At 62.1% G+C, this 26,520-nt stretch overlaps 2 protein-coding genes across 7 annotated transcripts; one reads left to right on the top strand and one right to left on the bottom strand.

Annotated features, from left to right (window-relative positions):
• Window positions 1-118: 118 nt before the first annotated feature.
• DGKK (diacylglycerol kinase kappa) lies at window positions 119-19,830 on the top strand. 5 transcript variants are annotated; one of them, XM_051630532.1, is made up of 30 exons: window positions 119-164; window positions 1,133-1,377; window positions 9,032-9,142; window positions 9,255-9,335; window positions 9,561-9,665; window positions 9,850-9,982; window positions 10,177-10,283; window positions 10,458-10,583; window positions 10,721-10,823; window positions 12,696-12,858; window positions 12,952-13,060; window positions 13,158-13,297; window positions 13,431-13,512; window positions 13,918-14,009; window positions 14,258-14,357; window positions 14,585-14,825; window positions 15,122-15,223; window positions 15,332-15,431; window positions 15,894-16,001; window positions 16,431-16,527; window positions 16,604-16,711; window positions 16,885-16,998; window positions 17,188-17,322; window positions 17,409-17,575; window positions 17,702-17,819; window positions 17,908-17,994; window positions 18,101-18,220; window positions 18,290-18,413; window positions 18,886-19,016; window positions 19,424-19,830. In XM_051630532.1, exons 2-30 carry the CDS (start codon window positions 1,180-1,182, stop codon window positions 19,496-19,498), a joined length of 3,477 nt encoding a protein of 1,158 aa, XP_051486492.1. In that variant the 5' UTR covers window positions 119-164; window positions 1,133-1,179; the 3' UTR covers window positions 19,499-19,830. The 5 variants fall into 5 exon arrangements, with proteins under 5 accessions (XP_051486492.1, XP_051486493.1, XP_051486495.1 ...); XM_051630533.1 differs by having other exon boundaries at window positions 18,305-18,413; XM_051630535.1 differs by lacking the exon at window positions 18,886-19,016.
• A 292-nt stretch (window positions 19,831-20,122) lies between these two features.
• CCNB3 (cyclin B3) lies at window positions 20,123-24,436 on the bottom strand. Of its 2 annotated transcripts, XM_051630206.1 has the most exons (11): window positions 23,812-24,436; window positions 23,647-23,730; window positions 23,338-23,456; window positions 22,711-22,792; window positions 22,284-22,382; window positions 22,018-22,110; window positions 21,637-21,774; window positions 21,019-21,174; window positions 20,703-20,852; window positions 20,416-20,546; window positions 20,123-20,278 (listed from the first exon to the last, which is right to left on the bottom strand). In XM_051630206.1, the coding sequence occupies exons 1-11, from the start codon at window positions 23,902-23,904 to the stop codon at window positions 20,206-20,208; spliced, it is 1,218 nt and encodes a 405-aa protein (XP_051486166.1). In that variant the 5' UTR covers window positions 23,905-24,436; the 3' UTR covers window positions 20,123-20,205. The 2 variants fall into 2 exon arrangements, with proteins under 2 accessions (XP_051486166.1, XP_051486164.1); XM_051630204.1 differs by having other exon boundaries at window positions 23,647-24,436.
• Window positions 24,437-26,520: the final 2,084 nt, after the last annotated feature.

Raw genomic sequence — 26,520 nt, forward strand, 5'->3', positions numbered from 1 at the left:
TGCGCAGCAGCGGCCGCCGCGCCGGTGCAGGCCGGGGCTTGCGGCGCAGGGCAGGGCCGGGGCTGCCTGCAGAGGCACATCCCGGCGGGGCTGGGGGTGCGGCGGGGGGGGCCGGAGGAAGAGCGACCTCGCACAGGCAGCGGCAGCGGCTCGGGGTGTGCAAGGTGTGTGCGCGGGGGGGCCGCTCCGCCTCTCCCCTCCCGGGCGTGCCGCGGGATGCTCGGCGGGGACCCGGCAGCCTCGAGGTGGGAGGCGGAGGGCGAGGCCCGCAGCGAGGCGGGGGTGAGCCCGGGAGGGGGGGTCGGCAGCGCTGCGGTGCCCTCGCTCCCCCCACGCTCCACCCCCCCAAACGCTTGTTGCTGCGCGAGGAGACGGCACCGGGTCCGCCGGCAGCGGCGGGGCTGGGGGGGCGGCAGAGCCGGCCGGCGGAGCGGCGTGGAGCAGGGCAGGGTGCCCCGGGAGCTCCCCGCCGGCCCGGACACGGCCCCCTCCAGCCAGCCAGGCTCGCTCGCCCAGGTAGGTGCACCCCTCCACCCCCCACTCCCGCAGCTCCCGAGCGGGCAGGACTGCCGAGGGGACGTGGCTTCCCCCGCATGCGGGGTGACCCGCGCCTCTCCATCCTTCCCCCATCCCCCCCACCTGAACCCACCTGCTTGGGACTGGGGACCCACCGGCGCGGGGCCGGGAGATGCTCCCAGTCCTTCCCGGCTGCTGGGATGGCGGGCGGCAGCTGCTGCTTTTTATGGAGACCTCTCCCCCCTCTCCCCGGCCACTGAGGGCAGCACAGCACTCTGAGGATGGGCAGCGGAGGGGGGGCTGGCACAGGCTGCGGCAAGGGAGGGGCACCCCAATGCCAGGGCATGGGGTGGCCGCAGCCTCCCGCGGCAGAGCGAGGGACACTGTTGGGATGCCAGGCAGGGTGAGGAAGAGTTGGGACACCAAAAAAAAAACGCAAGGAAGGAAAACTTTGCCTGCAGGGAAGCCACCCTGAGCAGTGTTCCTGGGCGAGGAGGCACTGGCTGCCCTCATTTTTAGGATTGTACCTCCTGGCTGGCTGAGCAATAGAGGGTGAGGGGCTGTGCACCCCCTTTCAGGGCTCTTCCACCACTCTTGTGTGTCCTTGTCCTCCCAGGGCTGTAACAGGACGCAGCAGAGCCCTGAGCCAAGCTGGGTGGAAAGATGGCCGAAAAGTTGGCGCCCAGGGACTTGTTCCTGAGGAAGACCCGGGAATCGGTGTCATCCCTGGACTCAGACAAGCTGGCACCCATCTCACCCGAGGCGGGTGGCGAGGAGTCATCGGACAGTGAGGGCGAGCAGGAGGACAGTTCGCACAAGCTCATCCGGAAGGTGTCCACCTCGGGGCAGATGAGGAGCAAGGTCAGGGGCATGGGGGTCCAGGGCAAGGGGCTGGCTGGTGCATGGGTCCCTGCTGAGAATGGGGAGGGGGTTTGCCCCAGCTGGGGTGTAAATCAGTGCCAGGCATTTGCTGCTTGCAGATCCAACTCAGTCCGTGCCTGGGGCAGTGCCAGGAGGGGTCTGGGCCTCTGTGCCATGTGGAAGGCCGTGTGCAAAGGGTGCAAACCCCATGGTGGCAGGGTGAGCATTGGTCCCGTGGGGCTGTGGAGCACAGGTTTTACCCCACCATTTGAGGACAGGGTCTCTCCCATTCCTGGATCTGTTCCCCAATTGCCTTTATCCCTGGGGGTCCCCCCCCACTTTACTCTGGCGTAAGTGGGCTCTTTTTGGGAAGGCTCTGCCCCATGGATGCTCTGAGGGTGAGATTTAGGGTCATTGTGGTGCTGTAGGTTCCTGGAATCCCACACTCCAGTGCGCATGTGGGGCCTGGTGGGAGGCAAAATGGAGCCGGCATCTTTGCCGGCGCCCCAGATTAATGTGGCTGTGCCAGATCCCTTGCTGGCCCCGCTCCCACAGCCTTCCCTACATTCAGTCCCCTGTTGTGGCTGGCTGGGTGGAGGGGAACATCTTTGAGGTCAGATGTGACACTCTTGTCTCCTGGCTGTTGGCATGAGGGCAGCTTGTGTGTGTGTGCAGCCTGCTCAGAAAAGCTATTTTGGTAGGACTTAAAAAATATGGGGTGCTGCGCCTCCTGCCCAAATGGGAATGAGTGGCCTTTAGTGTCCTAGGTGGAAACAGCAAAATGGCCAGGCACATCCTGCCTGAAATGCAGGGAGGAATAACCTGAGCTGCATGGCCAGGTGGAGTGGGAAGAGGAGGAGTTTTGGGGGGGGCGTTTTGGGAAGGGGGGGTCTGGGCACGAGGCGGGGAGGATTCTCTGCCTGACGTGCTGGTGAGCCGTCCCTTTGCATCCTCCTCCCAGCTGCGGGAAGGAGGCGGTGGTGTGAGTCAAGGCGGTGCCTGCAGTGTCAGGGGGCCCGCGGGGGCTGCCGCGCCGCGGGGGGACCCTCGCTCTGCCGCCGGTCCAGAAATCCCCCCACAGCTGGATGAATCCAGCCCCAGTTGTCCCTCAGTGGAGATTTGGTGGCCGTGCCGACTCGAGGAGGAGAGGGCAGCTGAGAAAACACCACGGGGGATGCAGCTGTGGGGCAGAGGGGTGCCCCCGGGCTCTGCTGTTGAGCACCATGGGTGCGAGGGAGGCAGTGGGGACCAGGTGCTGACAGCCTGGGGTGAGGGCTGAGCTCCTCTCCTGCTGGCCCAGGCCTGGCTGTTGTGCTGAGCCTGGTGCACTGGAACGAGGGGGGGCAAAAGGTGTTTGGGCAAAAGCCTGGGGGAGTGGAAGTCTCATGCTCCCAGCCGGGCACTGTGGGGTTTCCCCACTTGGCAGGAGACATTTCCAGGGCAAATGGCCCTGGGGGTTCTTGCTGAGTCCCTCTGGCTGCTTAAGGAATGTGCCTCAGTTTCTCCTCCTTTGGAGCAGGCCGGCACCTCCCATGTCTGTGCTGACCTGGCTGCCAGGTGGGTGCTGTGGGCTGTACAGGGTGCTGCGTGGGGGCACAGTGGGGAGACAGGCCAATGGGCATGGTCCTGGGGATGCTTAGGGCAGCATGTGAGCCCTCCCGGAGGGGCGGCAGCAACCAGTGGAGTTTGCCACGCAGCATTTGCTGTGCTGGAGTGGATTGCCGTGCTGTGAAGCACAGGGAATGTTGCAGGGAGTCGTAAGTGCCAGGAAAACAAGAGAAAAGGGCAGATGGCTGGGCTGTACCCATGTTCTGCAGCAGCAGCACAGGGACACAAGCATGCCCTGAGCCCACAACCCCGGTGTCGAAGCCCCTCCATGCCACCAGCAGGTCCAGCCTCACGGCTGCGCACGGGGAGTGGCTGCGCTGCGCTCCCTGCCCAGCCCCGGCTGTTAGCCATGCAGGAGGGGATGCCGCGCAGCGTGCGGCGTGACGGATGGGCAGGAGGAAAGGATGCGGTGGGGTTAATGGCCCATAGAGGGGTGAGAGCCGAGCAGGGCTGGTGCTGGAGTGGGCTAAGAGCAAGCCGTGCATACATCCCTCTCCCCAAAATCCTAAGTGTTTTCAGCGTTGGGGTTCAGGGTTTTTCCCAAAGAATCCATTGCCTTGGTCTGGGTGGGCTGGACCACGTTTGCCAGCCTGGCTCCTCAGCAGATGGGGTCCTTTCTTCCCTACTGAGATGAGGATTTTGGGATGTGATCGCTGCTGCCACCCAGGTCGGGCTGTCCCTGGCTCAGAGCTGTGCCGGGCTCATGCTGCCCACCCCTCTGGCCATGGCCACAGCTGCAGCCGGAGGGATGGGCAGCATGTGTGCCATGACAAGCACCTTTCCAAGCTGCTTTGATGCCCCTGTGCACCCACGTGGGGTTGGGGTGAGGGGGAGACCATTGCCTGCACCCCAGAGACTGGGGCAGGTATGTAATTAGCACACAGTTAATGAGTGAGGGAGAGTCTAGTGCCAGGACTGCAGCTCCTGAGAGGGAACCGGGTTAGTTGGCGGAGGGAGAGGGGCGGTCTGGCCTATTTTTTGACCATCAGTGTTGGTTGGGGTGCTGGAGGAAATCTATAGGAGCCTGCCGTGCTGGGGATTTGGAAAGGTTCAGGACCCCCACTCCACTGCCCACCCACACTGACTGGGGGGACCCTGGTCCCTGGTGATGGAAGTGAGCAGCTTCTCCATGCCAGAGTGTTGAACTCCAGTTCCTTGGGGACAAGAGTGGGTGGGGTTCATTTTGGGATCTGCTGGGATCTGCTTCCTGATAGCTGCTCCCCATTCCCAATGCACCCCCAAATGCCTGTTCCCCCAACCCCTCCTCAAACCTCCCCATCAATCACAACTCCCCACTCCACACCCCCAGTTTGGCTTTCTCCAGGCTGTAATTGCCGGGGCGCCCTGCGGGGCGCTTTGTGCCACTTTGCACGGAGGCGGAGAGGCCATTGTGCTCGGTGACAATGACAGCTGCCAGGCGCAGGTGCCCCCGCCGGGCTCAATGGTCCCAGAATGGATGGGGGTTTGCTGCCACCCCCTCCTCCTCACCGCAGCTGGGGGCTGCTGGTTGCCTGCACCAGGTTTTGGGAGCAGAAGGGCAGAGTGGGATGCTGTGCTGAGCCCTGGCACTGAGGGAGGGGGCAGTGGGGAGGAAGGGTGTGCATCAAGACATTTGAGGTGCTGGCAAACAGGGTTGGGGGGGAACATCCTGCCCGCGTGGGCCGGGCGCTCGGCTCCCAGCGCTGCCTCGGCACGGGCTCTCCTGGCAGCTGAGCGGAGGCGGGGAGCAATCCAGCAGCTCTGCTCCCTTCAGCTCCGGCTGCAAGAAGCTGCAGCAAGTGACTGGTCCTGGGGTGCCTGCAGCAGAGCTGGGGAGTGCAGGCACCAGTGGGGGCACAGCGGAGGATAGGAGCATTGCCCATGGTGTGGGCACAGTGAGCACAGCCATGGCAGGCAGGGGCATGGCTTGTCTGCCATTTAGAAAAGGGGATCATGTTCCCAAATTCTGATGCTGGGGACGTCACAGCCACTCGTTGGGGCTGGGGCACCCACTAGCATCCTCCCAGAGGGCTGGGGAAGGTCGGTGGGGTTATTGGTACCCCAAGGCATGAGTGGTCCTGGATCCTTGCTGGAGACATCCTGCAGGCTCAAGGTGTCCCAGGCATGGGGCCAGCAGTGCCTGTGGGAGTAGGGGTGTTGGGTCAGCTGTGGGAGGGCTATGGGGAGGGCCAAAAGACAGGGAAAGCAAGGTAGGGCCCCTGAGGCCAGGCCTGGAAACCTCCTTCCAGCAGCAGGAGGGTGGCATGTGGTCGTGGGCAGTGCTTTGTCCTGGCTTGACACTGGTGAGCGACTGGAGCATTTCTTGTTCTGGGAGAGGCTGGGAGAGCTGGGACTGTTCAGCCTGGAGGGGATTCTGGGGCCAGGGGATAGTCAGCGATGTGGATAGATACTTGAAAGGGAGTGCACAGCAAAGTGGGAACCGGACTCTTTTCAGTGGTGTTTGCCAATAGGACAATGGGCACAGATGGAAAAGTAGGAAAGCACATCTGAACACAAGAAAACACTTTTTTCTGCTTTGAGACTGGTCAAATGCTAGCATGGGCTGCCTAGAGAAACCATGGGGTCTCCATCTGTGGAGATTTTCAGAGCCCACCTGTTGAGTATCTCTATGATTCTGGACAGCTCCAGGTGACTCTCTCTGGACTCCATCCCCAAGGTCACCCCCAAACCCAGCCACACTGAGGCCAGCCAGCACCAAAGCCCACCTCCACCCCAGCTGTGCCCTCCATTGCTCCCAGCCCAGTGGCACATGGCCTGCCTGGAGCTGGTGCAGGGACCCTGGCTGCTGGGTCACCCCTGCAGTGGCACCGCACTGCAGGGCACAGTGACGTGGCTGGGGACAGGTCCTGCTGGGGAGGCTGCAGCCGAGCAGGGGAGGCAGGGCTTGCTCATGTTCATCAGGGCTTGCTGAGCTGGTGCCTGGGGTGTAAAGATAGCCCCAGTGCTGCCAGCCGGATGTTTGTGAGGTTTCTCAGCTGTGCTGTCCTCTCACATTTTCCATTGTGCAAGCGCTGCTCCTGCCTGTCCGCGGTGGGGCAGGGTGGGAGAGCTGCAGTGGGGCCTGGGCACGAGGGGCAGGGAGACCAGCTTGGGATGCCTGCCAGTGGGATGCTCAGGGATCTGGCTGTAGGTGGGGAAGCATGAGCTCATTTCTAGAAAGCATCTGAAGGCAAGGAGTGCTAGAGGAGGAGACGTAGGGGGGATCACTGCCTTCTGGGGCCTTCTTCCCTCATTCCTCTCCTCCCTGTTGATTCTCTCTCACTTTTCCATGGCCTGAGCTCATGGCACCTGACATGGCCAGACATGTCAGGACCAGTGCTGGAATGCCCTTTCAAGGATCCTCACAGCACTGGGAAGGGGGATTTGGAGTCCTACATCCTTGGGGAGCACAGATGCAGTTGAGCCTGTGGGGCTGTGGCACTCTGCAGGCGCTGAGCCCCTCGGCTGCCTGGCCCGGAAGAGCTCTGCCCTATTGCAGCGCCTGATAAGGTTTCCAACCGACTCCAGCCACAGGGTGCCCAGCAGACTCGGCGGCGCTGGCAGCCCCGTGGCCGGGCTCTCTGCAGGGCTGCCTGCTCTCCCCTGCTATCCTGGCACCTGCTGGCTTGGCACGGGGATGAGCTCTGACCCAACTGGACCCCGGCACATGCCTAGTGGGCTGCTGTGTTTGGAGGAGGGCGGCTGCCCGGGATGATGCTGGTGCCATGCAGGTTGGTGTGTTGGCGGGTGTTCGGTCCCCTCTCTTCCCTCCTGGGGCGAGGCACCGTGTTACCATGGGGCCAAGCAGATCCCCATCAGGAGGGGCATAGGGATGCAAGCTGGTGGGGAGCCAGTGTGGTGGCCACCAGCTGTATGTGCTGGCATTCCCAAGTAACTCAGCCTTCCTGGCTCTTCTCCAGCAGCTCCTTTGTGGTCCAAGTAGATTCCAGCAGGAAAACCCTCCTGTGCCGGTTATGATCAAATCTGTAGGGTCTTCCCAGGGATGGCAGTGGCAGAGCTAGGAGAGTGGGTTGGGGGTTCTAAGCAGCATCCTGGGGCTCTGTCTTAGGTCTGAGGGAAGAGCCAGCATTTTGAGATGCACCCTGGTCTGGAAGAAGCCCTGTTAGGGTACAGTCCTAGAGGGAGGTGAGCTCCCCCAGACTTCGCTTCAAGCTCCCTTGTCTGTGCCATGCACAGCCAGCCTGCAGCATGATGGCCCGTGGGGACCAGCTTGGTCCTGCCAGGCACGTTGCTGGTGGCCAGCCATCCTCCTGGGGCGGTTTCTAACTGCGTCCCTCTGAGGTCCCTGTGCCGCTTGCCCTCTGCCAGCTCTGACCACACTGGAGGTGGCAGTTTCTCGCAGACCTCGAGTGGTTTTGTTCTTGCTTTCACTTCCCCACCCTGTATCTCTGGGATCCTGTGGGTGCCAAGCACAGCTGAGGTGGGGCTGAGCCCCCTGGGCAGTGTCCAAGGGCTGCCAGTGTTCCAAAATCCAGGAGGAAGAGGCAGCCCCTGCCCTGTGCTGTGGGTGCACAGCTCCTGGGAGCTTTTGGGTACCGAACAGCCACTTGCTATAGGGAATTGTATTGTGGTGCTCTGGAGCCCAGAATGGGGCTACAGGGGAGCTGGCATGGCAGGGCCAATTCCACCCCAGCACATCCCACCCACCACTTGCCCCAAGTGTCAGCCTTTGCCCTTCCCACCCCTTTCCTGTTTGCAATGGGGAAACGATGGGCTTGCTCAACACTGCCTGCTGCAGGGTGGCTTCCCACCGCATGGCTGGGTCTGCTGGTGCCCTGGCCATCAGGTGCATCCCAGGTCTCTTTCTGTCCCTAGTGCCAAAACCAGAGGTCCACAACTGCTGAGCCACTGGAGAGCAACCACCGGCAAACCCTGCTCCATTCCTAGGGGGCAAAATATTGATAGGGAGTGATAAAGGCAAAAAACATTCCTTTCCAAACTCGGGGCTGCAAGCTGCAAGCCCCAGAGTCCTTGGGGGCTCAGGGACTAGTCAGGTGGTGTTTGGGCTTCTCTGTGACCTTGCAGGCTCCTGCTACTCCTGGGGCTCTGGCCATCTAGTTCGGAGCCGTGGGGCGGTGGGTTAGTGCCGAGGCCAGGGATGCCCTGTTTGCAGGCTGGCAGGTGCCAGGGTGCCACCTCTTGCAGCCTGCTGGCTGGGCATGGATGCGCGGAGCCCCGGCACCACCCTCCTCTCACGATGCCCTTGGTGCCCGGTGCTAATTCGCCGTTAAATGTGCCTTGTCGTCATGTGCTGGGATCTGGTGGAGCCGCTGCTGCGGCTAATTGCAGAGGAGCAGCTGAATGGGGCTGCCGGCGGTGTTTAAAGAAGATACAATCAAAGATTAGGTAGTGCCAGAGCATCTCTGCCACCCTGCTCAGCACAGGCTTGTAGCCGCGCTGCAAACACTAATTAATTGAGCCTTGTAAACACCGCTGCGAGGAGGGTAAATATTGGCAGGTGCAGTGGATTGGGGAGGGCAGAGGACGCAGCCAGGCTGCAGGGATGTGCTGCGCTGCAGGGGGATGCTCTGCCTGCCGCGATGTCCCTCGGCCCCAGGTTGTCCCCTCCAGGGGCTGTGGGTGCCAGGCAGGGCTGCCCACAACCCAGCCCTCCACTTCCCAACCTAGCAAAGAGGCTGGGGCCACAGTGTGAGGGCAGCACCACCTCCCAGCTGCAGTCCTGGTGGCTCTAGGCCATTGGTGTCCCCTCCAAGGGAACTGTTCTGGCACCAGCTCTGCCCTTGGCTTCTGGGGAGCTGCAGCAGGTTGCGGCTCTTCTGGGTGCTGCACTGGGGATGGGGAGGAGACAACGGGCAGCAGCAGCCCCATGCTGCTGGAGACCTCCAACTTAAGCATGCCCCCAGTCACATGAAGTGCCCAGTGCCCACAGTGGGCATTTTTTGCCCTGATGCACCCAGCAGTGTGAACCCCAGTGCTCTGGGCACTGCTTAGCTCCTGGGCACCCAGGGACCTGTGTCACCAGAGAGGGGGGCTGGCTTGGGGGCCCTGGGGGCTGCAGGAGCTCAGGGCCCTGTGGTCTCTGCAGAAGAGTGTGAAGGAGGGGCTGTTGCTGAAGCAGACGAGCTCCTTCCAGAGGTGGAAGAGGAGATACTTCAAGCTGCGGGGCAGGACACTCTATTACGCCAAGGATGCCAAGGTAGGCTGGAGGGGCTTCCAACATGCTCAGCCAGGTGGGCTTGGGCCTGCAAGCACAGGGAGAAGCCCAAAATCCTGCCTGGTGGACTGGGGCTCTGGTTTCTCCCCTGCAGTCATTGATCTTCGACGAGGTGGACCTGTCTGATGCCAGCGTGGCTGAGACCAGCACCAAGAACATCAACAACAGTTTCACGGTGAGGATGGTGTGAGGTACCCATCGTGTCCCTCCAGCTCAGCACCTTATGGGGAGGCACCGCAGACCCTTCCCCACAGAGCCATGGGGACCCCAAAGCATGGCCTCATGCTGCTGGAGGTGGCACTGGTGGCCATGTGCCAGGGTTTCCTGGGGGCTGCTCTCCTGGGGCGGGCTGGCTGTGCTGTGGCCTTGTGAGGGAACGCAGGGATGGTGGCTGTTGCAGGTGATCACACCTTTCCGGAAGCTCATCCTATGTGCAGAGAATCGGAAGGAGATGGAGGACTGGATTAGTGCCCTGAAATCTGTCCAGAAGTGGGAGATCCACGAGGTGATGTAGGCAGGAGGCTGGATGGATGCAGGTCTGTGGGTGCCCCTCGGGAGCTGGTGGTGCCTTTGGCTGCTGGACAGGATCTGCTGCCCTTGGCACTGGGAGGACCCAGGGGGACTAGGGGGGAGGGAGGGCTGGCTGGGGGTTCCAGGGGACTGATGGGGCAGGGCTGTGCCCCCAGCAGGCCACGCAGTTCAACATGGAGCACTTCTCAGGCATGCACAACTGGTACGCCTGCTCCCACGCCCGCCCCACCTTCTGCAACGTCTGCCGCGAGGCCCTGCCCGGAGTCACCTCCCACGGCCTCTCCTGCGAAGGTCAGCACTGGTGTCCTGCTTGAGGGGGTTGGGACTGGGGATCTCCTCCGAGGCTGACCTGGAGCAGAAGGGGTGTTAGGGTGGTGTCCACTGGCTGCTGGGACAGCACCATCACCAGCTGCAGAGGGGTTGGGGAGCAGGGCTGTGCATCCCGTGGGGACCACCCTGCTCCTCACCTGCTCCCCCCCATGCAGTCTGCAAGTTCAAGGCACACAAGCGCTGTGCTGTCAGGGCCACCAACAACTGCAAGTGGACCACCCTGGCCTCCATTGGCACTGAAATCATCGAGGATGAGGATGGGGTAAGCAGGGGAGACCCCAGGGCCCAAGCAGGCAGGGACAAGAAGGCACGGGAGGGGTCTGGGGCTTGCCCTGCCATGGGGCATCACCCTCTGTCCACCTCTTCCATGGAGCCTGGGGGTCAAGGGGATAGGGGTGGCCCATGATGAGCCCTTGGCCACTGCCCCTCTTTGCAGGTGGCCATGCCCCACCAGTGGCTGGAGGGGAACCTGCCTGTCAGTGCACGCTGCGCCGTCTGCGACCGGACCTGCGGCAGCGTCCGGAGGCTGCAGGACTGGCGGTGTCTCTGGTGCAAGGCCATCGTAAGGATGTGTCCCTGTCCCCCCACCATGGCACAGGCAGCACTGCCCCTCCTGGGTGCATTGCTGAGGAAACTGAGGCTGGGGGCTTTAGTGCTGTGTCCCCTAGTTTCCTTATGCATGTGTCCCTGTGTTCCCAGGTTCACAGTGCCTGCAAGGAGCATTTCGGCAAGAGGTGCCCCCTGGGCCAGTACAAAGTGTCCATCATCCCACCAACGGCCTTGAACAGCATCGATTCGGATGGTGAGTCACGGATGGGACAGGGCTGGGTGGTGGGAGGGAGGGACAAGCTTCCTGGGACAGGGCCCTGAGCTCCTCTACAAGCTTTGAATTTTGGCACTGTGCCTGCTTTCCTCTGGGGCACCAAGAACACCACTGTCAGTAGGCTCCTGAGTAAACACCCCTCCCTGGTGCACCCTTGGTTGAAGGCTGGTTGTTGCCTTGAGCTCTGCCTCAGGGTTGTGGTGGTGCCACGGAGTGGCACTTCTTCCCTGCATGTGGCTTCAGTTGCTCCTGACAGGCTGCCTCTTGCGGTGGCCCTGGTCATGGTCCCCCCATGCTGGGGTCAGCAATACTAGTTCTGAGCCCCTGATGTGGGGTTCAGCGCCTTGAAGGGCAGGATGAGCCCTTGCTTGGGCTATTTCTGTGTCTGAACCGCAGCTGGTTTGTGGTGATGCAGAGCCCCAGCACAGGCAGCCACGGGGCGCTGGGGAGAGGAGCAATGTGCAGCTGAGGGACCCTCGCGCTGTCTTCCTCGCTCTCCCGAGGGGCCCAGCTGGCCTCTGCTGAGCAAAATCTGTTCTTCTCCCCCGGATATTTCTTTCCTCATTCTTTAATGATTTTCACCACTCAGCTCAGCTGGTGGCTCATCTGCTGCTCCTTACTCATCGGGATGCTGTCAGGGGAACCATCACGCGGCTTCTCCGGCGGCAGCGCGGGCAGCTGCTCTCAGCTGGTCCCCATCGCGTCTCTGGGCTGTCCCTCCTGCAGTGCCTGGGCTGCCCAGGCTGCAGGGCTGGCAGCTCTGGCTGCTCCCGAGCCCGGCGGGCTCTGCTGCCGCAGGAAGCCCCCCGGGGCTGCCTGGCCCTGCTCCGGCCCCCTGTCCCCAGCGCAGGGGTGCCCCTGGCAGCAAGTCCTTCGGCGCCAGCCCACGCTCTGACTCAGCAGCCCCTGGTGTGTTGCTTTGCTGGTGGGATCCTGCTGGGTTGGGATGAAGTCCCAGCAATGCCCATGCTGGTGTTGCTGGACTGCAGGGACACTGCTCCCCGTGCAGTGGGGACACCAGGACTCCCGGTCATTCCCCGCGGGTCTCTGGGCACCGCGGCCGTGGGGCTGGTGCCGGTGGCAGACGGGGCTGATGCTTCCCCTGCAGCAGCATTGCTGGCTCTGCCAAGGGAAGGAGCCAGTGGGCACCAGCCCGTGGCCTGGGGTGGCCAAGATGTGCCTGGGGCAGGTGTGGGGCTCGGGCCAGCTATTGATCCTCTTCTGCTTCGGGCACTTTTCATTCCCCATCTCATTTCTTTAAAAGCACAGTGCTGGCTGCCAGGGCTCCTGTGTCATTCACACCCACTCTGCCAGAGGCTGGGGGTGACAGTATAGGCCCCCTGGGGCCACTGCTGGTCCCCTGTGGACACACCAGCTGTCAGTGCCACCCCTGGGAGCACCCCGAGGTGGGACTGTACCCTGTTCCCCTGTGGCTTTGCTGCCTTGGTCCTAGCAGGGCTGGTGGCACAGTGAGGAGCTGTCCCTGTGTGCCCACCACTGCTGCCCCTTTTGGAGTGGCAGGAACAAGTCAGCTCGGTGACACACTTTGTGACTGCAGGGACAGTGATAGAGTAGGGACCTAACCTGGATATGCTCTAGTGTGGGCCTTGCCCATCCCTGACATCATCCCACCCCATCCACCTCTTACTCTTCCTCCTACACCTCACCATCTGCTGGGCACTCCAGTCACTGTCCCTCCTGTCTGTCCCCAGCATCCTGTGGGTCAGGTACAGTCTGGGTGTCCACACAGCCTGAGTGTCCACACAGCGTCTGCTCTCCTAAGATGTCTCCATCAGTGTCCCTGGGGGTGGGGGCCAGGGCTGGAGGCTCATGTGCTTGGACTTGTTGCAGGTTTCTGGAAGGCCACCTGCCCCTCAACCTGCTCCAGCCCTCTCCTGGCCTTTGTCAACTCCAAGAGCGGGGACAACCAGGGCGTCAAGTTTCTGCGCAAGTTCAAGCAGTTCCTCAACCCAGCCCAAGTCTTCGACCTCATGAATGGAGGCCCCCACCTGGGGTAGGTGCTGGTCTGGCCTCTCTGGGGTAGCCCCAGCAGGGTCCCGGTGGGTGCCCAGCACAACCTCCAGCCCCTCTCTCCTGTCCCCCTCAGGCTGCGCCTCTTCCAGAAGTTCTCCACCTTCCGGATCCTGGTGTGCGGGGGTGATGGCAGCGTGGGCTGGGTGCTCTCTGAGATTGACGCCCTGGGCCTCCACAAGCAGGTGAGCTGGGAGCCTCCAGGTGCTGCGAGCAGTGGGCATGGCAGGGTTGGGGTGTCATGGGTGCCCAGGGGCTGGTCTGAGCCCCCCCTTCCTGCAGTGCCAGCTGGGGGTCCTGCCCCTGGGGACCGGCAACGACCTGGCACGGGTGCTGGGCTGGGGCAGCCTGTGCGATGATGACACCCAGCTGCTGCAGATCCTGGAGAAACTGGAAAGGGCCACCACCAAGATGCTGGACAGGTGAGCACGACACAGGGCATGTGCCTCTGTGCTCCCCCCCAGCCTCAGCACCTCTTGGGCAGACTGTCCTTGTCCCCTGCCCACATGTCCCTCTGCTGGGAGGTGGCAGGCAGCCATTGTCTCTGCTTGGCAGGTGGAGCGTGCTCACCTATGAGGCCCCCAAACAGTCCCCCCCAGGCCTGAAGGAGGATGAGAATGGAGACTCCAACATCCAGGTGGGCACCACTGATGACCGAGGCTGTGAGATGGGGAGGACAGATAGGGATTTGGGGGCATGCAGGAAGGGGTTGTACAGGGAGATGTCATGCTGGGGGTCTCTAGGGACTGGGGCTGCAAAGGGGCTGGGTGAAATGAGTCTGGCAGGTCTCAGCCTGGAGTCTGCACTCAGTAGCTGGCCTGCTACTGGCAGGCTGGTTTGAACTCTTCAGTGTGGTCCCCCTCAACTCATTGACTCAGTTTTCCTCCTGCTGTGTCTGAACTTCCCTTCTCCCCTTGGCTGCCCTTGGGGCTGGTGGAGCGGGCTGAGGGAGGCTCTTCATCTCTGGTCCAGGGCTGGCTGGGCAAGGCTCCATCCTGGAGCAGGGTGCCACAGCTCCAGCTGTCCTCCCCTATTCCCCCAGGCCCAGATCTCCCACTATGCTGACTCTGTTGCTTTCCACCTGGCCAAGATCCTGGAGTCGGACAAGCACTCGGTGGTGATCTCCTCTGCAAAGTAAGGAGGGGGCTGGTGATGTGGATACCAGAGCCCCTCTTCCCAACTAGGGACATGTCCCTAGGGGTGCCGTGCCCCCCTGTGCCAGGCTGTCCCCTCTCTGGCCACCAGTGGCTGCCAGCTGTGCTGGTGCTTGGCAGATAGCCCCAGCACTGCCCTTTGGCTGCAGGAGGATGTTATCCCCCAAACCCCCCTGGCTGGCATCTGTGCCATGCCTCTCTCCACCCACCCATTCCTTCCCTCGGCAGGTTCCTCTGTGGCACTGTCAATGACTTTGTGGCTGAAGTTGGCCGGGCTTACAAGAGGGCAACAGAGAACAAGCAGGAGGCTGAGCTGATGGCACGGAAGGTGGGCTGCAGGAAGCTTGAGGGCTGGGACGTGCTGGGTGGCAGACCCCCTGGTAGTGGAGGGGCTGGAGGGGGGGTCTGCTCTGGTGGATCCTGCCTTTGCTGTATGTGCACTGGGGTGTGCCGAGCTTGGGGTGCCCAGGCCAGTGCGGGCCTGGGCAGCAGGCCAGTGCCCAGGGAAGCTGGGCAGCTTGCCCCAGGGTGCTGAGCCTGGTGGCCCTTCCTCAGTGTGCCATGCTGAATGAGAAGCTGGACTCGCTGGTGCGAGAGCTGAATGAGGAGGCTCAGGCCATTGTGGTCCCTGAGGGAATGGTGCAGCCCACCCCTGCCGACACCAAGGACCAGGAGAAAGGCAGTAGCTTCAACCCCAGCCCCATGCCTCACATCTTCAAATCCAAGGAGCAGCTCATGCTGCGGGCGAACAGCCTGAAGAAAGCGCTGCGGCAAATCATCGAGCAGGCAGAGAAAGGTGAGGGGGCAGGGGCTGCAGCTGGCATGGCCCTGAGGCAGCCTGGAGCGGCTGCCCAGCCTCCGCAGGGTGCTGCCTTGGCTCCCCTGTCTTAATCCCTGGGCTGGCAGCAGGGCTGTGCAGCCCAAGGGCATCAGTCCTGCTCTGATGCTTGGCAGAGCTGAGGGCGGTCCCCAGCACAGGGCAGAGGTGCCACCCTGGGGCCTGCCTGGCCAAAGCCCACAAGGCTGACCTGGAAAGTGGGCACAGGGCCGTGGGGTTGCCCAGGATGCACTCATACCCCTCTTTGCATCCAGCTGTGGATGAACAGAACAAGCAGACCCAAGCCTACCGGGGCAGCGTGGTCCCCAGCAAGAAGGACAGCTCGGAGGAGCTCAATAAGGAGGAGGAGAGGCTCAGTAAGATGCCAGTGGGCCATGATGCTTTTGGGGGTCACGGGTGAGAGCCATGGGATGGGCTCAGGGCAAGAGCCCATTCAGCAGCTGCCTCTGCTTCCCCCTGGCCAGGCTCCCGGCGGGAGACAGTGACCTCTGCGTCTTCCTCCATCATCCTGGACCGTCCAGAAACCTTTGGCAGCTTGCAGTTCCCTGAAGACCCCAGCACCCTGTAAGTTTGGGGTCCTGCCTGCCCTGGGGCCCCTGGCCCACCCCTGTTGCCCATCACGGAGTTGGAGCAGAGCTGGGACGATGCTGCCTCCCGGAGATGGCTGCTGGGGCATCCTCTGCCCACCTGCGTGGCATTCCCTGCCCGAGTGGTGCCCATGCCAGGGAAGCCTGCAGGTGCCCAGTGGGGGATCTCTTGCTGCTAGCCCCTTGGCCAGCACTGTGCTCATGCTGGGAGCTCATGGCTCCTTCCTGCCCAGTGCAGGCAGGTCCTGGATGTACCATGGCTGTCCCACCATGGGGACCAAGAGGGCTGCAGCCGTCCCTGCTGGCTTGGGTCAGGCTTCCCAGCGCCAGCCCCTCTGGAAGCTCACACCACAGCTCCAGAGGGTTTTATACCCAGTCCCCTGGTGCCAGCCTTTGTGCCACTGCCTCCCAACTCACCCTCCATCTCTGCTGCTTTCAGACACTTCTCAGAGAAATGTGTCATGAATAACTACTTTGGCATCGGCCTGGATGCAAAGATTTCCCTGGAGTTCAACAACAAACGGGATGAGCACCCCAAGAAGTGCAGGTTGGCTAAAACTCCCCAGATTTCCCCAGGAAAAACACCCCCTGTCCCCTAGCTCTCTGATGCTGGGGTGAGCACCCCTGGGTGGGCAGCAGCAAATTGCTAACACCCCTGGGAATGGGGAGGGTTGCTGTGAGGCTCTGGCTGCTGGTGCCCCTCAGGTGTGTGACTGGGCACAGGGCTTGGTGGCATTCACACACTGCACCTGGATAGAGGAGATGTTTTTGTGCCAGTGTGAAAAGGTGCATACCTAGATGCCACATGCTACTGTCTACATCTCCCAGCGGGCAGCAGGCAGGCCCTGACCTGGGAGTGGGGAAACTGAGGCAGGCACAGGGCTGGTGGTCCACCCTGGTGACCCAGGAGGATGCAGAACCTGCGGCAGTCAGGGGAGCCCACAGCCCCTCTCACCTGTCCCACTTCACCCTGCAGCAGCCGCACCAAGAACATGATGTGGTACGGGGTGCTGGGCACGAAGGAGCTGCTGCAGCGAACCTACAAGAACCTGGAGCAGCGGGTGCAGCTGGAGGTAACGGGGCCGGGAGGAACGGGGCTGGGGCAGGGGGCAGGGGGCAGCGAGGGATCCTCTCTTGCCTCTCTTGCAGTGTGATGGGGTGCCCATCTCGCTGCCCAGCCTGCAGGGCATTGCTGTCCTCAACATCCCCAGCTACGCCGGGGGCATCAACTTCTGGGGAGGCACCAAGGAGGACAATGTGAGTGTCTGTGCTCTCGGGTGCGGGGGCACAATGTTCTTCCCATGGTCCCAGGGAACCTGGGAGCCCTCAGGCAGAGGCTGGATGTCCCTTCCTTGGGCACACGTGGGGAAGAAGCTGGGTCCCAAAACGAGCTTGGTTTGGAGGGTCTCACTTGTACTGGTTCCCCACAGAACTTTGGGGCTCCATCCTTTGATGACAAGAAGCTGGAGGTGGTGGCTGTCTTTGGCAGCATCCAGATGGCTGTGTCACGGGTCATCAACCTCCAGCACCACCGCATCGCACAGGTAGGGAGGGACAAGGGACCCTGCAGGACCCTGCCTGCTGCTGGGAAGCTGTTGTGCAGCAGTGGGGCGGCTGGGCCGGGCGCCTGGCTGGCTCTGCCACAGCCCAGGGGGCCTTTCAGCCCCACACAGCAGACACAGGCCATGGTGCAGGGCCAGCACGATGCCAGCCCCAGGCTCTCCACCCCTCAGTGCCGCGTGGTGAAGATCACCATCCGGGGGGACGAGGGCGTACCTGTGCAGGTGGATGGAGAAGCCTGGATCCAGCCACCTGGCATCATCAAGATCCAGCACAAGAACCGAGCCCAGATGCTGACAAGGGACAGGGTGAGCTCAGGCTTGCACAGTGGGACCATGCTGAGGCATGGAGAGGTGTGGCAGGCTCTGAGGGGGCCAGTCTCCATCCCACGCAGGCATTTGAAAGCACCCTCAAGTCCTGGGAGGACAAGCAGAAGGGGGAGAGCTACCGAGCAGCTGCCCGGCCACGGCTCAGCTCCCAGCAGTCCATGGAGTACCTGACTGAGGAAGAGAGCAGCCTCTTGCAGCAGGTCTCACAGGTCGCTGAGACCCTCATCGCCAGGTCAGGCTGCAGGATGGGGAACATGGTGGGCAGGGGGGGCTTCTCTGTAGCCACCCAGAGCTAGAGGGGCCTCCCAGTCCCATGCTGCTGGTCCAGCCCAGCAGCTCCAGCCCTTCTCTCCTGCAGGATACATGAGGCAGCCAAGGCTCACAAAGCTGTGGAGCAGGAGCTGGCACATGCTGTCAACACCAGCTCCTTGGCACTGAGTGAAGCCCTCTCCAACAAAGCCACCAGCCCCTCAGAGGTGAGCTAGGGCTAGGGGTGCAAGGCAGCCTTCACCTGGCCACCCAGGGCCCTGCCACTCAAGGGGTCACCCCTCCATGTCCCCTCAGTTTCTTAGCAGGAATGCAGCTGTCGAAGTGGTGCTGAGCATCAAGGAGCTGTACACTGAGACCAGGACATTCCTGGAAGGGAAGGCGGTGAGTGGGCGGCCAGAGAGCACCCCAAGCCTGGCAGCAGGGGCCCATGCCCTCAGCCAGCACCTCGGGGGTGGCAGCAGGGCTGGGAACATCCCTGTCCCCACAGCCGGATGCGCTGCAGGAGGAGGAGGAGGCATTGCACGGCCTCCTGAGCACCCTGGGACAGGAGCTGCAGAAGCTGCTGGACATCCACTGGCTGGGGCCCATTGCCCACCCTGCTGAGGAGGTGGGTGGACAGGGAGCAGGGAGCATAGCCCACCGGGTGGCCCCAGGGGGGATGTAACACCCCACTCAGCCTGGCTTCTTGCAGGAAAGTGCTGGTGGCACCAAGGGCAGCTTCAAGCTTCGCCTCAACATCCCCAAGCCCAAGAAGGACAAGGACAAGGTGCAGAAGCAGAAAACCAACAGCACACCCCCAGGTAACACCAGGGTGGGAGACAGGCACAGCCCACACTGGCAGGAAGCTCCAGGGCATGCTGTGGAGGGACCCTCTGTGAGGAGTACAGGGCACGTCCTGGTTGCCAGGGCATGTCACCTTTGTTACCAACAGCCCCGTAGAGCTTAGTTTTTCTGCTAAGGGCCATGCAGAGCCCCCTGGCCCTGTAACTCCACCACCACTGCAATGGGGAGAAGAGGGCTGTGGTACAGCTCAGCTCTTTGGGTAAGTGCCTACCCTGGGGCACGGGGTTTGGGTGTAGGGGAGAAGCTTGGTTGCTCTGTAAGTGAGCTGAAGAGAGGAAAAACCTCTGCAGCCTGAGCCTGCTGTGGCCTCTGGCCCTGCTGGAGCTGGGGGCAAGAGGGGGGGATGCTGGCTGCAGCCTGCCACCATTGCTGCCCTTGGCTGCCTGCTCTGCCCTGCCCGACCGCCTGTCTGGTTTTCCTCCCTGCTAGCGGACAAGTGGGGTTCCGAGGAGGTGGCAGCTTGGCTGGAAGCGCTTGGTTTAGGGGAGTACAGAGACATTTTTGTCCGGCACGACATCCAGGGCTCTGAGTTGATCCTGCTAGAGAGGAGAGATCTGAAGGTACAAACCCCCCCCCGCCTCCACCGTGTGCCCCATGAGGGACCCCTGGTGAACAGTGCCCTCCATCCCTCCTCTCCCCACCCATCCCTTGTGCTGGGGCAAGGCACACGCAGCCCTGGGGGCCTGAGCTTGCACCGCTTGCTGAGCTTGCACTAGAGAAGGGGAGGGGAGCACCCTGGACCCCCGGCTTGCACAGCTCTGTGCACCTGCCCAAAGCAGGCTCTCCTGCACCCAGGCACAGGGACGTGCTTGCAAGAGGACAGAGGGCTCCTCACAAGGACCAAGATTTGGCAGGACAAGCATGGGGAGCTGGGCTCTGCAGCCTTTTCCTGTACCCTCCCACCCAGCAAGAGCCCAGGGCTGGCCCCTATGAGCATGTCAGCTCCCTTCTTCTCCCCTTCCTGCAGGACCTGGGGATCACCAAAGTGGGCCACATGAAGCGAATCCTCCAGGCCATTAAGGAGCTCAGCAGCCCACCCTAGGGCGGCCCCTGCGCTGGTGCTGCCCCTGTGGACCAGGGATCGGGCAGGGGGATCCTTGCCTCTGAGCCATGTGTGTGGAGCCCCCTGCTTGCCTTGCTTTGTCTTTTTGTCCCTCTGTGTCCCTGGAGCTGCTGCTTCTCCCCAAGTCTGTGGGGCTGGAAACACTAAGATGGAGGTCTAGCCCCACAGGCACTGCAGTGTGACCCCCCCCATCCAGCCCCCAGCAGGGTCACTACAGGAGCTTGGGCTGCCACGTGTGAGCCCAGGCTGGGGCCAAAGCAAAGATCTCCCTTCCCACATTGGTATTTAAGCTGTGTAAATAGTTGGAGAAAAGATACTCCTTGCTGCTGCTCGTGTGGTGTCATGACTCAGGGGAGGGGGAAGGGGACCTGGCCCCTTCCAGCATTCACCCCTCAGCTTCCTGCCCTCACCCCTTCTTGCTCCTCATCATGCAAACCCCCCTGCTCGCAACCTTCTGCCCCAACATAGCCAGGGGAACCACAGCATCATCTCTACCACCATTCCCTACAGTACCAGCAGCCACCACCAGCACATAAGAAACACAATATTTTATTGACAACTCTACAGTACTTTTTTTCCCCCCCCCCTCCTCCGTCCCCTTTAGTTAAAATTGCTATTATTTATGTACATGGTGGCCCCCTGCCAGAGAGCACCCAGCTATTTACAGGCTATTTACAGAGGCAGGGCTAGCAGCTCTTCAGTATCTCCTCCAGCTTGAGCATGTCCATGGGGGTGACTTTGGCAACCTCAAAGAAGACCCTGGAAGGAACCAGGTTGGCTTAGAGCTCAGCCACAGCCCTGACCCCCATCCACCAGGCCCCCGCACTCCCTGCAGCACCCAAGGGCACATGCTGGTGGTGGCACCCTCTGTGGGGGCAGAGCCCTGTGGTGCTCACCTGTGCGAGTACTTGGTGCGCACGGCCTTCAGCTTGTCGTGGGGCTGGTATGTCAGCAGGAAGTTCAGCCTCTTCACCAGGGCATGCAAGTCCTGGGAGCAGTACCCACTGTAGTACTCCAGCGTGGGGGTCTGCACAGGGACAGCAGGGCTGAGCTGGGTCTTTTTGGTGACAGTACAGCCATCATCCCTCTCCAGCCCCAGAGCATCACCCCCCATCCACCCTTGCACCCCTGTTGTGCCCCTTGGGGTGCCCGGGGGGGGACAGCAGGTTGGGCAGGCCCTTACCCAGCCACCGAGGTTCTTCATGGTGAGTGCCAGCAGCAGGCAGCTGGCAGCCAGCTTGGAGGGGCTCTCCCGGGCGTACTCGTACTCCTGCAGGGTCATCTCGCAGAGGAAGCGCGCCAGGGTCAGGGTCTCCATGCTGGCTCGGGCGCACTGCAGCAGGGCAGGCAGGGACAGGCTCAGGCCTTTGGGCTGCTCCCCCCAACCTTTCTGGGGTTGAGAGCGCTGCCCCTGGGGCACAGATCCCAGGGATGCTCACTGCCACTCCAGGGAGCCCACACCGGGTGCCCTGACCCCAGCCCACACCCCCCACACCCACCTTGGCAAAGCGCCGCAGGAACCGGTAAGGGATGGGGATGTTGATGTCGAACTTGAGGGTGTTGAGGATGCTGATCTCCATAGCAATGAGCTCTTCCCGCTTGTAGGCATCGTCACAGATATAGAGGAAGTCATCCACGCAGGGTGGGCACCGCTCCTGCTGGGGCACAGCTGCTCAGCACCCTCAGGGGGCTCAGCCTGGCAGCACTCAAGAAATCCCACCACTCTGCAGGTCCCATAAGGGCTCATGCCCTGCCAGACCCTGGAAGAACTGTTACCACACCCCGTGGGCTTGAGAGTTGTCTATACTGCCCCAGGCCCTGGCTCCTAACTCCAAACCATGCTTGCATGAGATGGACTCAGGCATCCTGGGGGCTCTCTGCAGAGCAGAGAAGAGCCAGGTCTCCAGTGACATCAGGAGACAGGATCCAGCCCATCACGTCTGCACTCACAGCCCTTGAGACAGAAAGGGGTGTCATGAGGACAGACGGCTGATCCGGCAGCTCTCAGGGCAGTGACCTGGCACTGTGGGGAACTAGTCTTCTACAATAACCCATGGGGACCAGGTAGGCTCAGCCCCCTGAGCCCCAGCACCCCAAGACAGCACAGAAGGAGTCACCTCAAATTTGGAGGCGATGAGGATGGCAGTGGAGCCGATGAGCTGCAGCTTGTCCCTCATGGTCACCACCTCCACCAGGTAGTGATCCACCAACTTCACAGCAAGGTACAGCGTTTCGTGATTCAGCTCAAAGTTCTCCTGCAACAATGCGGGCAGGAGAGGGTGTCAGACAGAAGCTAGACCCACCTTCCCCTCCAAGGTTTCCCTCACAGGGTTCAGAGGTGCCCAGGGTCCAGGCTCAGAGGGAGGGATACAGGCTCATCCTCAGCCTGCACAAGGGGAGGATCCCTGCACCAGGGACACTTGTAGGAGCCTCTGCCAGCACACTGAGGTCTCACACTGAAGGCAGGGTGGGGACTGCTTCTCCCTGTGCCCACGTACCTGCACCTCCACCATCCAGTCCACCAGGATGGCACGCATGTCCCCACTGATGTCTGGCTGCTTCTCCATGTAGTCAGGGAGCATGAATTTCTCCTGCCAAAGTACCAGCTGTCAGGGACTCACCAGGCACCACCATCATCCTCACAGGAGTCCCCTCCCGTCCCCCCAGCAGGCCCCACCGGGTGCTCAGAGCCCCCAGGCAGCCATGCCCACGTGGCCACCTTTTCTCCAGTCAGGGCTGCCACCCCTGGCCTGGCACTGCCCACCTCTCTTCCCCGCATGTATTCAAAGATGTCCTTGGCATACTCGGCATTGGCATAGGGGTCACCCAGCTGCTCCTTGTCAATGTCCTCCACTGCCGGAACCTGGAGGGATAAAAGAGGCAGCAGTGAGGGGGAGGCCCCCAAGCTTCGCAGGTGCTGGTTGTCCCTTCAGGGCAGGGCTGCTCCACCTCTGCACCTCCTTCCCTATCTGCCCCCACCACCCTGCAGCTCCCACACCACCCCCTCCCACCCCACCACCCCCATCTTTTGAACAAAGATGGTGTTGTGATTTACTCGTATCACCGAGGTCCAAAGGACTGCCTGGTGCCCCAGCATCACCAGCAGCAGCCACAGACCAGCACCATCAGGAGGAGACTGGAGCCTGGCTGCAGCCCAGGGCCTCTGCCCTCTCCTCAGAGAGCTTTGGTACCTGTGCAGGAACTGGCTGCTCTGGCACAGGATCTTGTTTGGGCTTTGCAGGAGCCTCTTTTGGGGAGGTTTTCTTAATTGACCTGGAGAGAACAAGAGCATAAGTTATTGCTGGGAGGAGGCCCCATCTCCTGGCTGAAAGGGATTATCCAGAGCCCCTTGGTGCTCCAAGGAACAGGCTAAGCCACCCCTAAAATCACAGAACCACAGAACAGTCATGGTTGGAAGGGATCTCTGAAATCATAAATCCAACCATCAACACAAGAACACCCAAACACACACACTCCACCAAAAAACACTCACAAAACCCCCCACAACCTCAGCCACTAGAGCATATCCTGAAGTGCCACATCGACACACTTCTTGAATCACTCCAAGGTTGGTGACTCCACCACTTCCCTGGTGGTGGAGCCTGTTCCAATGCTTGATAACCCTTTTTGGTGAAGATGTTCTTAATACCCAATCTAAAGCTCCCCTGGCACAACTGGAAGCTGTTTTATCTCCTGTGTGTCCTCCCCATCTGCCTCCTGGTCCCCATTGCCCAAAGAGACCCCCAAAGGGACAGGCTTGCAGGCCTTGCAGCATCCTCCCTCCCCAGCCCTTGTCTCCACCTCCCCTGGCTACTCACTTTTTCAGGTTGATCTCATTGTTCTTGGCCACCCCGAGGACAGCATGGGCCCTCTGTGCCTTGTGTGGTGCCACTTTCACAACCTCCTTCTTCTCTGCCACCACCTGGTTCTTGTGAGCCTGTTTGATTGAGAATGTGGGTATACAGAGGGGTACAGAGAGGGAAGCGAGGTGTGCTCAGTGGGGAGAGCTGCTGTTGACAAGGCACTGGACACCCCCCACTCTGTGATGGAGGGTATACTCAGCCCCACTCACACAGGGGGAGCTCACAGGGGGCTCCAAAGCTCCTGATCCCCACAGAAGCACTTACATTGGTGATGTCCCCAAACGCTGACCTCTTCTTGGGACCACCCTGGGGTGAGGATGGAGACCTCTTGGCCTGACAGCTCTCCTCCTGCAACAGAGACTGATAGGAGTCAGGAGGGCAGCTGCCCCACAGGAGTCCCCCACACCCTTTGCCTGACTCAGGACTCACCTTCTCAGGGTTGGCATTCTCTGTAGCAGGGCCCACCTTGGCTGCTCGGGGCTGCTTGGTGCTCACCATCTTGGCATTGCGTGGCAATGGCATCCTCTCCTTTGGCTCCACCAGCAAGCTGGGAGCAGAGCAGGGCTTGCTGTGGGCCCCCAGGGATGCCCAGGGGCAGAGCTACGGGGCTCTTGTCCCTCCTTTGGGGGTAGCGCGGCAGGGACTGACCCCAGACCCCTCCCAGGCAGATGATGCCCCGAGGCAGCCCCAGGGAGGGTGCGGGGAAGGGCTGGTCTGCTGCTCTCAGGGGAGGGCAGCATGTGGAGCCCCATCAGCCCCACAAAAGACAGCCTGCTAGGAGAACGGGGAGGCGGCTCCCGGCTGCCTGCACCCCGGAGAAGGATGCAAGGGCTCCTGCTCTTCTCCCAGCCCCGGTGGGGAGCTCAGGGGCTACCCGAGTAGAGAAAGAGCCCCCAGGACAGGGGCCTGCCCTCCCTCAGGACACTGGGAACGGGCCCATCGGGAGGATCGCAAGCCTATAGGGGGGAGACACGCGGAGCTTATAGGGGGTGGTGGTCAGCACCCCTGGGGAAGAGGAGGCGTAAGTCCTCGGGGAACCTCCGCACAACAGCCAAGTCCCGGCCGGCCGCCCTCCCCTGCACCCCCTCAGCCCCCAGGGACCCGGACCCCCTTCCCTGCAGCCCCTCACTCGCGGGTGTCCCCGGAGGGCGCCGAGGAGCCGCCGGGCCCCCCGCCGGGCCCCCCGCCGGGCCCCCCGCCGGGCCCCCCGCCGGGCCCCCCGCCGCACTCACCTGCCGCGCAGCCCCGCCGCCGGCCCGGCTCTTTTGAAAGTAGCAGCTCGGGAGCGGCCGGCCAGCACTGGCCGAGCGGCGCCCAATCAGAGCGCGGGGCGGGGCCAGGCCGCGGCCAATCGGCGAGAGGGCAGGGATGCGGTTGCTAAGGGGCAGGGCGGCAGGATTTAAAATTCAGCCCCGGCGGCCAATGGAAGGGCGGGTTTGCGGCGGGGGCGGGGCGAAGCGGCCGAGGCGGGCGGTGATTGGTGGGCTCATGCCCTTTAAGCCTGTCCCGCGGTGGCTGCTGGGGAAGGTGCCGTGGCGGGTGGGGGGGCCGGTGCGGCGGGGGCGGCCCCGGCTTCCCGCACTTCCCGGGGGGTAGAGCGGTCCCCGAAGGCCTGTGGTGCCAGGGAGAGGGGTTTAACGTGGCGCTGCCAGGCGCGGTGGCACCGCTCAGCGCTGCCGTGCGGCACCGGCGTCCGACCCAGCCCTGAGCCGGAGCGGCGGCGGCGGCACGGCTGCCTGGGCTCACCGGTACCCGGCACAAACCGGCGTTACCCTCCCGCAGGGTCACGGGCCGCGTCAGTCGCTCCGCGAAGATCTGCCGTTGGGAAACGGCCGCGGCCGGCGGGGGCCGGTGCAGCCGCACGGCTGGGCGGCTCGGGCAGGCACCTTGCGCTGGGAAAGGTGCCCGAGAACCCTGGTACCGACAGCTTTGTTCCTTCATCGGTCTTGCAAAAGCCACCCGCTGTCCACGCTAACCACACGATGGGCGTTCCAAGCTTGCGCACACGGGTGCTCGCTGTGTCACTGCCCCTTTCCGTGTTACCCGAGAACAGACCAGAGCAGAGAACTTCTCAGTCTGGTTATGGCTCAGGCCTTCTCTTCCTTTGGAGCCTGGCCCGCACTGCCACGGGTTTGATCAGGGGGCTGAGTGCATCTGTCACAGCTGGCCAGGCAGGAATGGCACCAGCAGCCACCACCTCATCCCTGCTGGTCAAGCTCTGAGGGCTACAACCCACTACTGCAGACACAGCCTCAAATGGGGCATAAGTAGGGGGATGTTTAATGTGCTGGCCAGGGAGAAAGCCCTGCTTGTGGGAGGTGGTTCTCCATCAGTGTGGGATCCTTCTGAGATTCCGGTTCCTGCCTTTCCTGGCACATGTTGAGGCAGCACACACACCAGCCAAAAATATGAGTTGGGTGCATACCCGCCAGGGAGACAGAGCTGGGGTGCATCCCACCACCAATGGAAACACAGTGCGTCAGCCTGTGGGGTAAGATCCCCAGCCAAAAAAAACCCCATCCAAGTCTGCCTGCGGGGGCTTGGGTGAGCTCTGCACTTTGGAACGGGTCTGTGTCTGCCCATCCTGCACAGGCTTGGCAGGGGGGAGCTGGCTTTTCCAGTCCTGTGCTGGCACTCAACAGGCTCTTGCGAAGCTTGGCCCCACTGCAGGGGCTTGGACCACACATGCTGAAATCCCACCTGGCTGGCAGGGGGTATGGGAGGAAAGATGGAGGGAGCAAGAAATTTACCCTGCAAGGTGAAGGTGAGCTGTCCAAGCATAGAGGCAAGTCTGTGGTCTCAGTCTTGCCTGTCATCTAAGGAAGCTGGGTCTGGATTGAGGTGAGAGCCCACAAACACTCCTTGGGCTCTGGCATCCCTCAGCAACCTCCAAACCAGGCAGGACACCAGATCTTGCCCCACCTCACTGGGGTAGGAGCACAAGGCTGCTGCATTGCCATGGCACTTGGCTTCTCACTGGGAGAGCATCTGCTGCCAAGCACAGTGTGGCTCTGACCACAGAGACAGGGCTGGAGCCCCCTGGCCCCTGGCAGACCACTGCCAGCAGCTGGGTTAGGGGTGCACTGATGTCGCCCACAGCCCTCTCTTGCTGCACCCAGCCCAGGCACTTCACATGCA

Source organism: Apus apus, chromosome 12 (assembly GCF_020740795.1).
Source record: "Apus apus isolate bApuApu2 chromosome 12, bApuApu2.pri.cur, whole genome shotgun sequence".
Lineage (NCBI taxonomy): Eukaryota > Metazoa > Chordata > Aves > Apodiformes > Apodidae > Apus > Apus apus.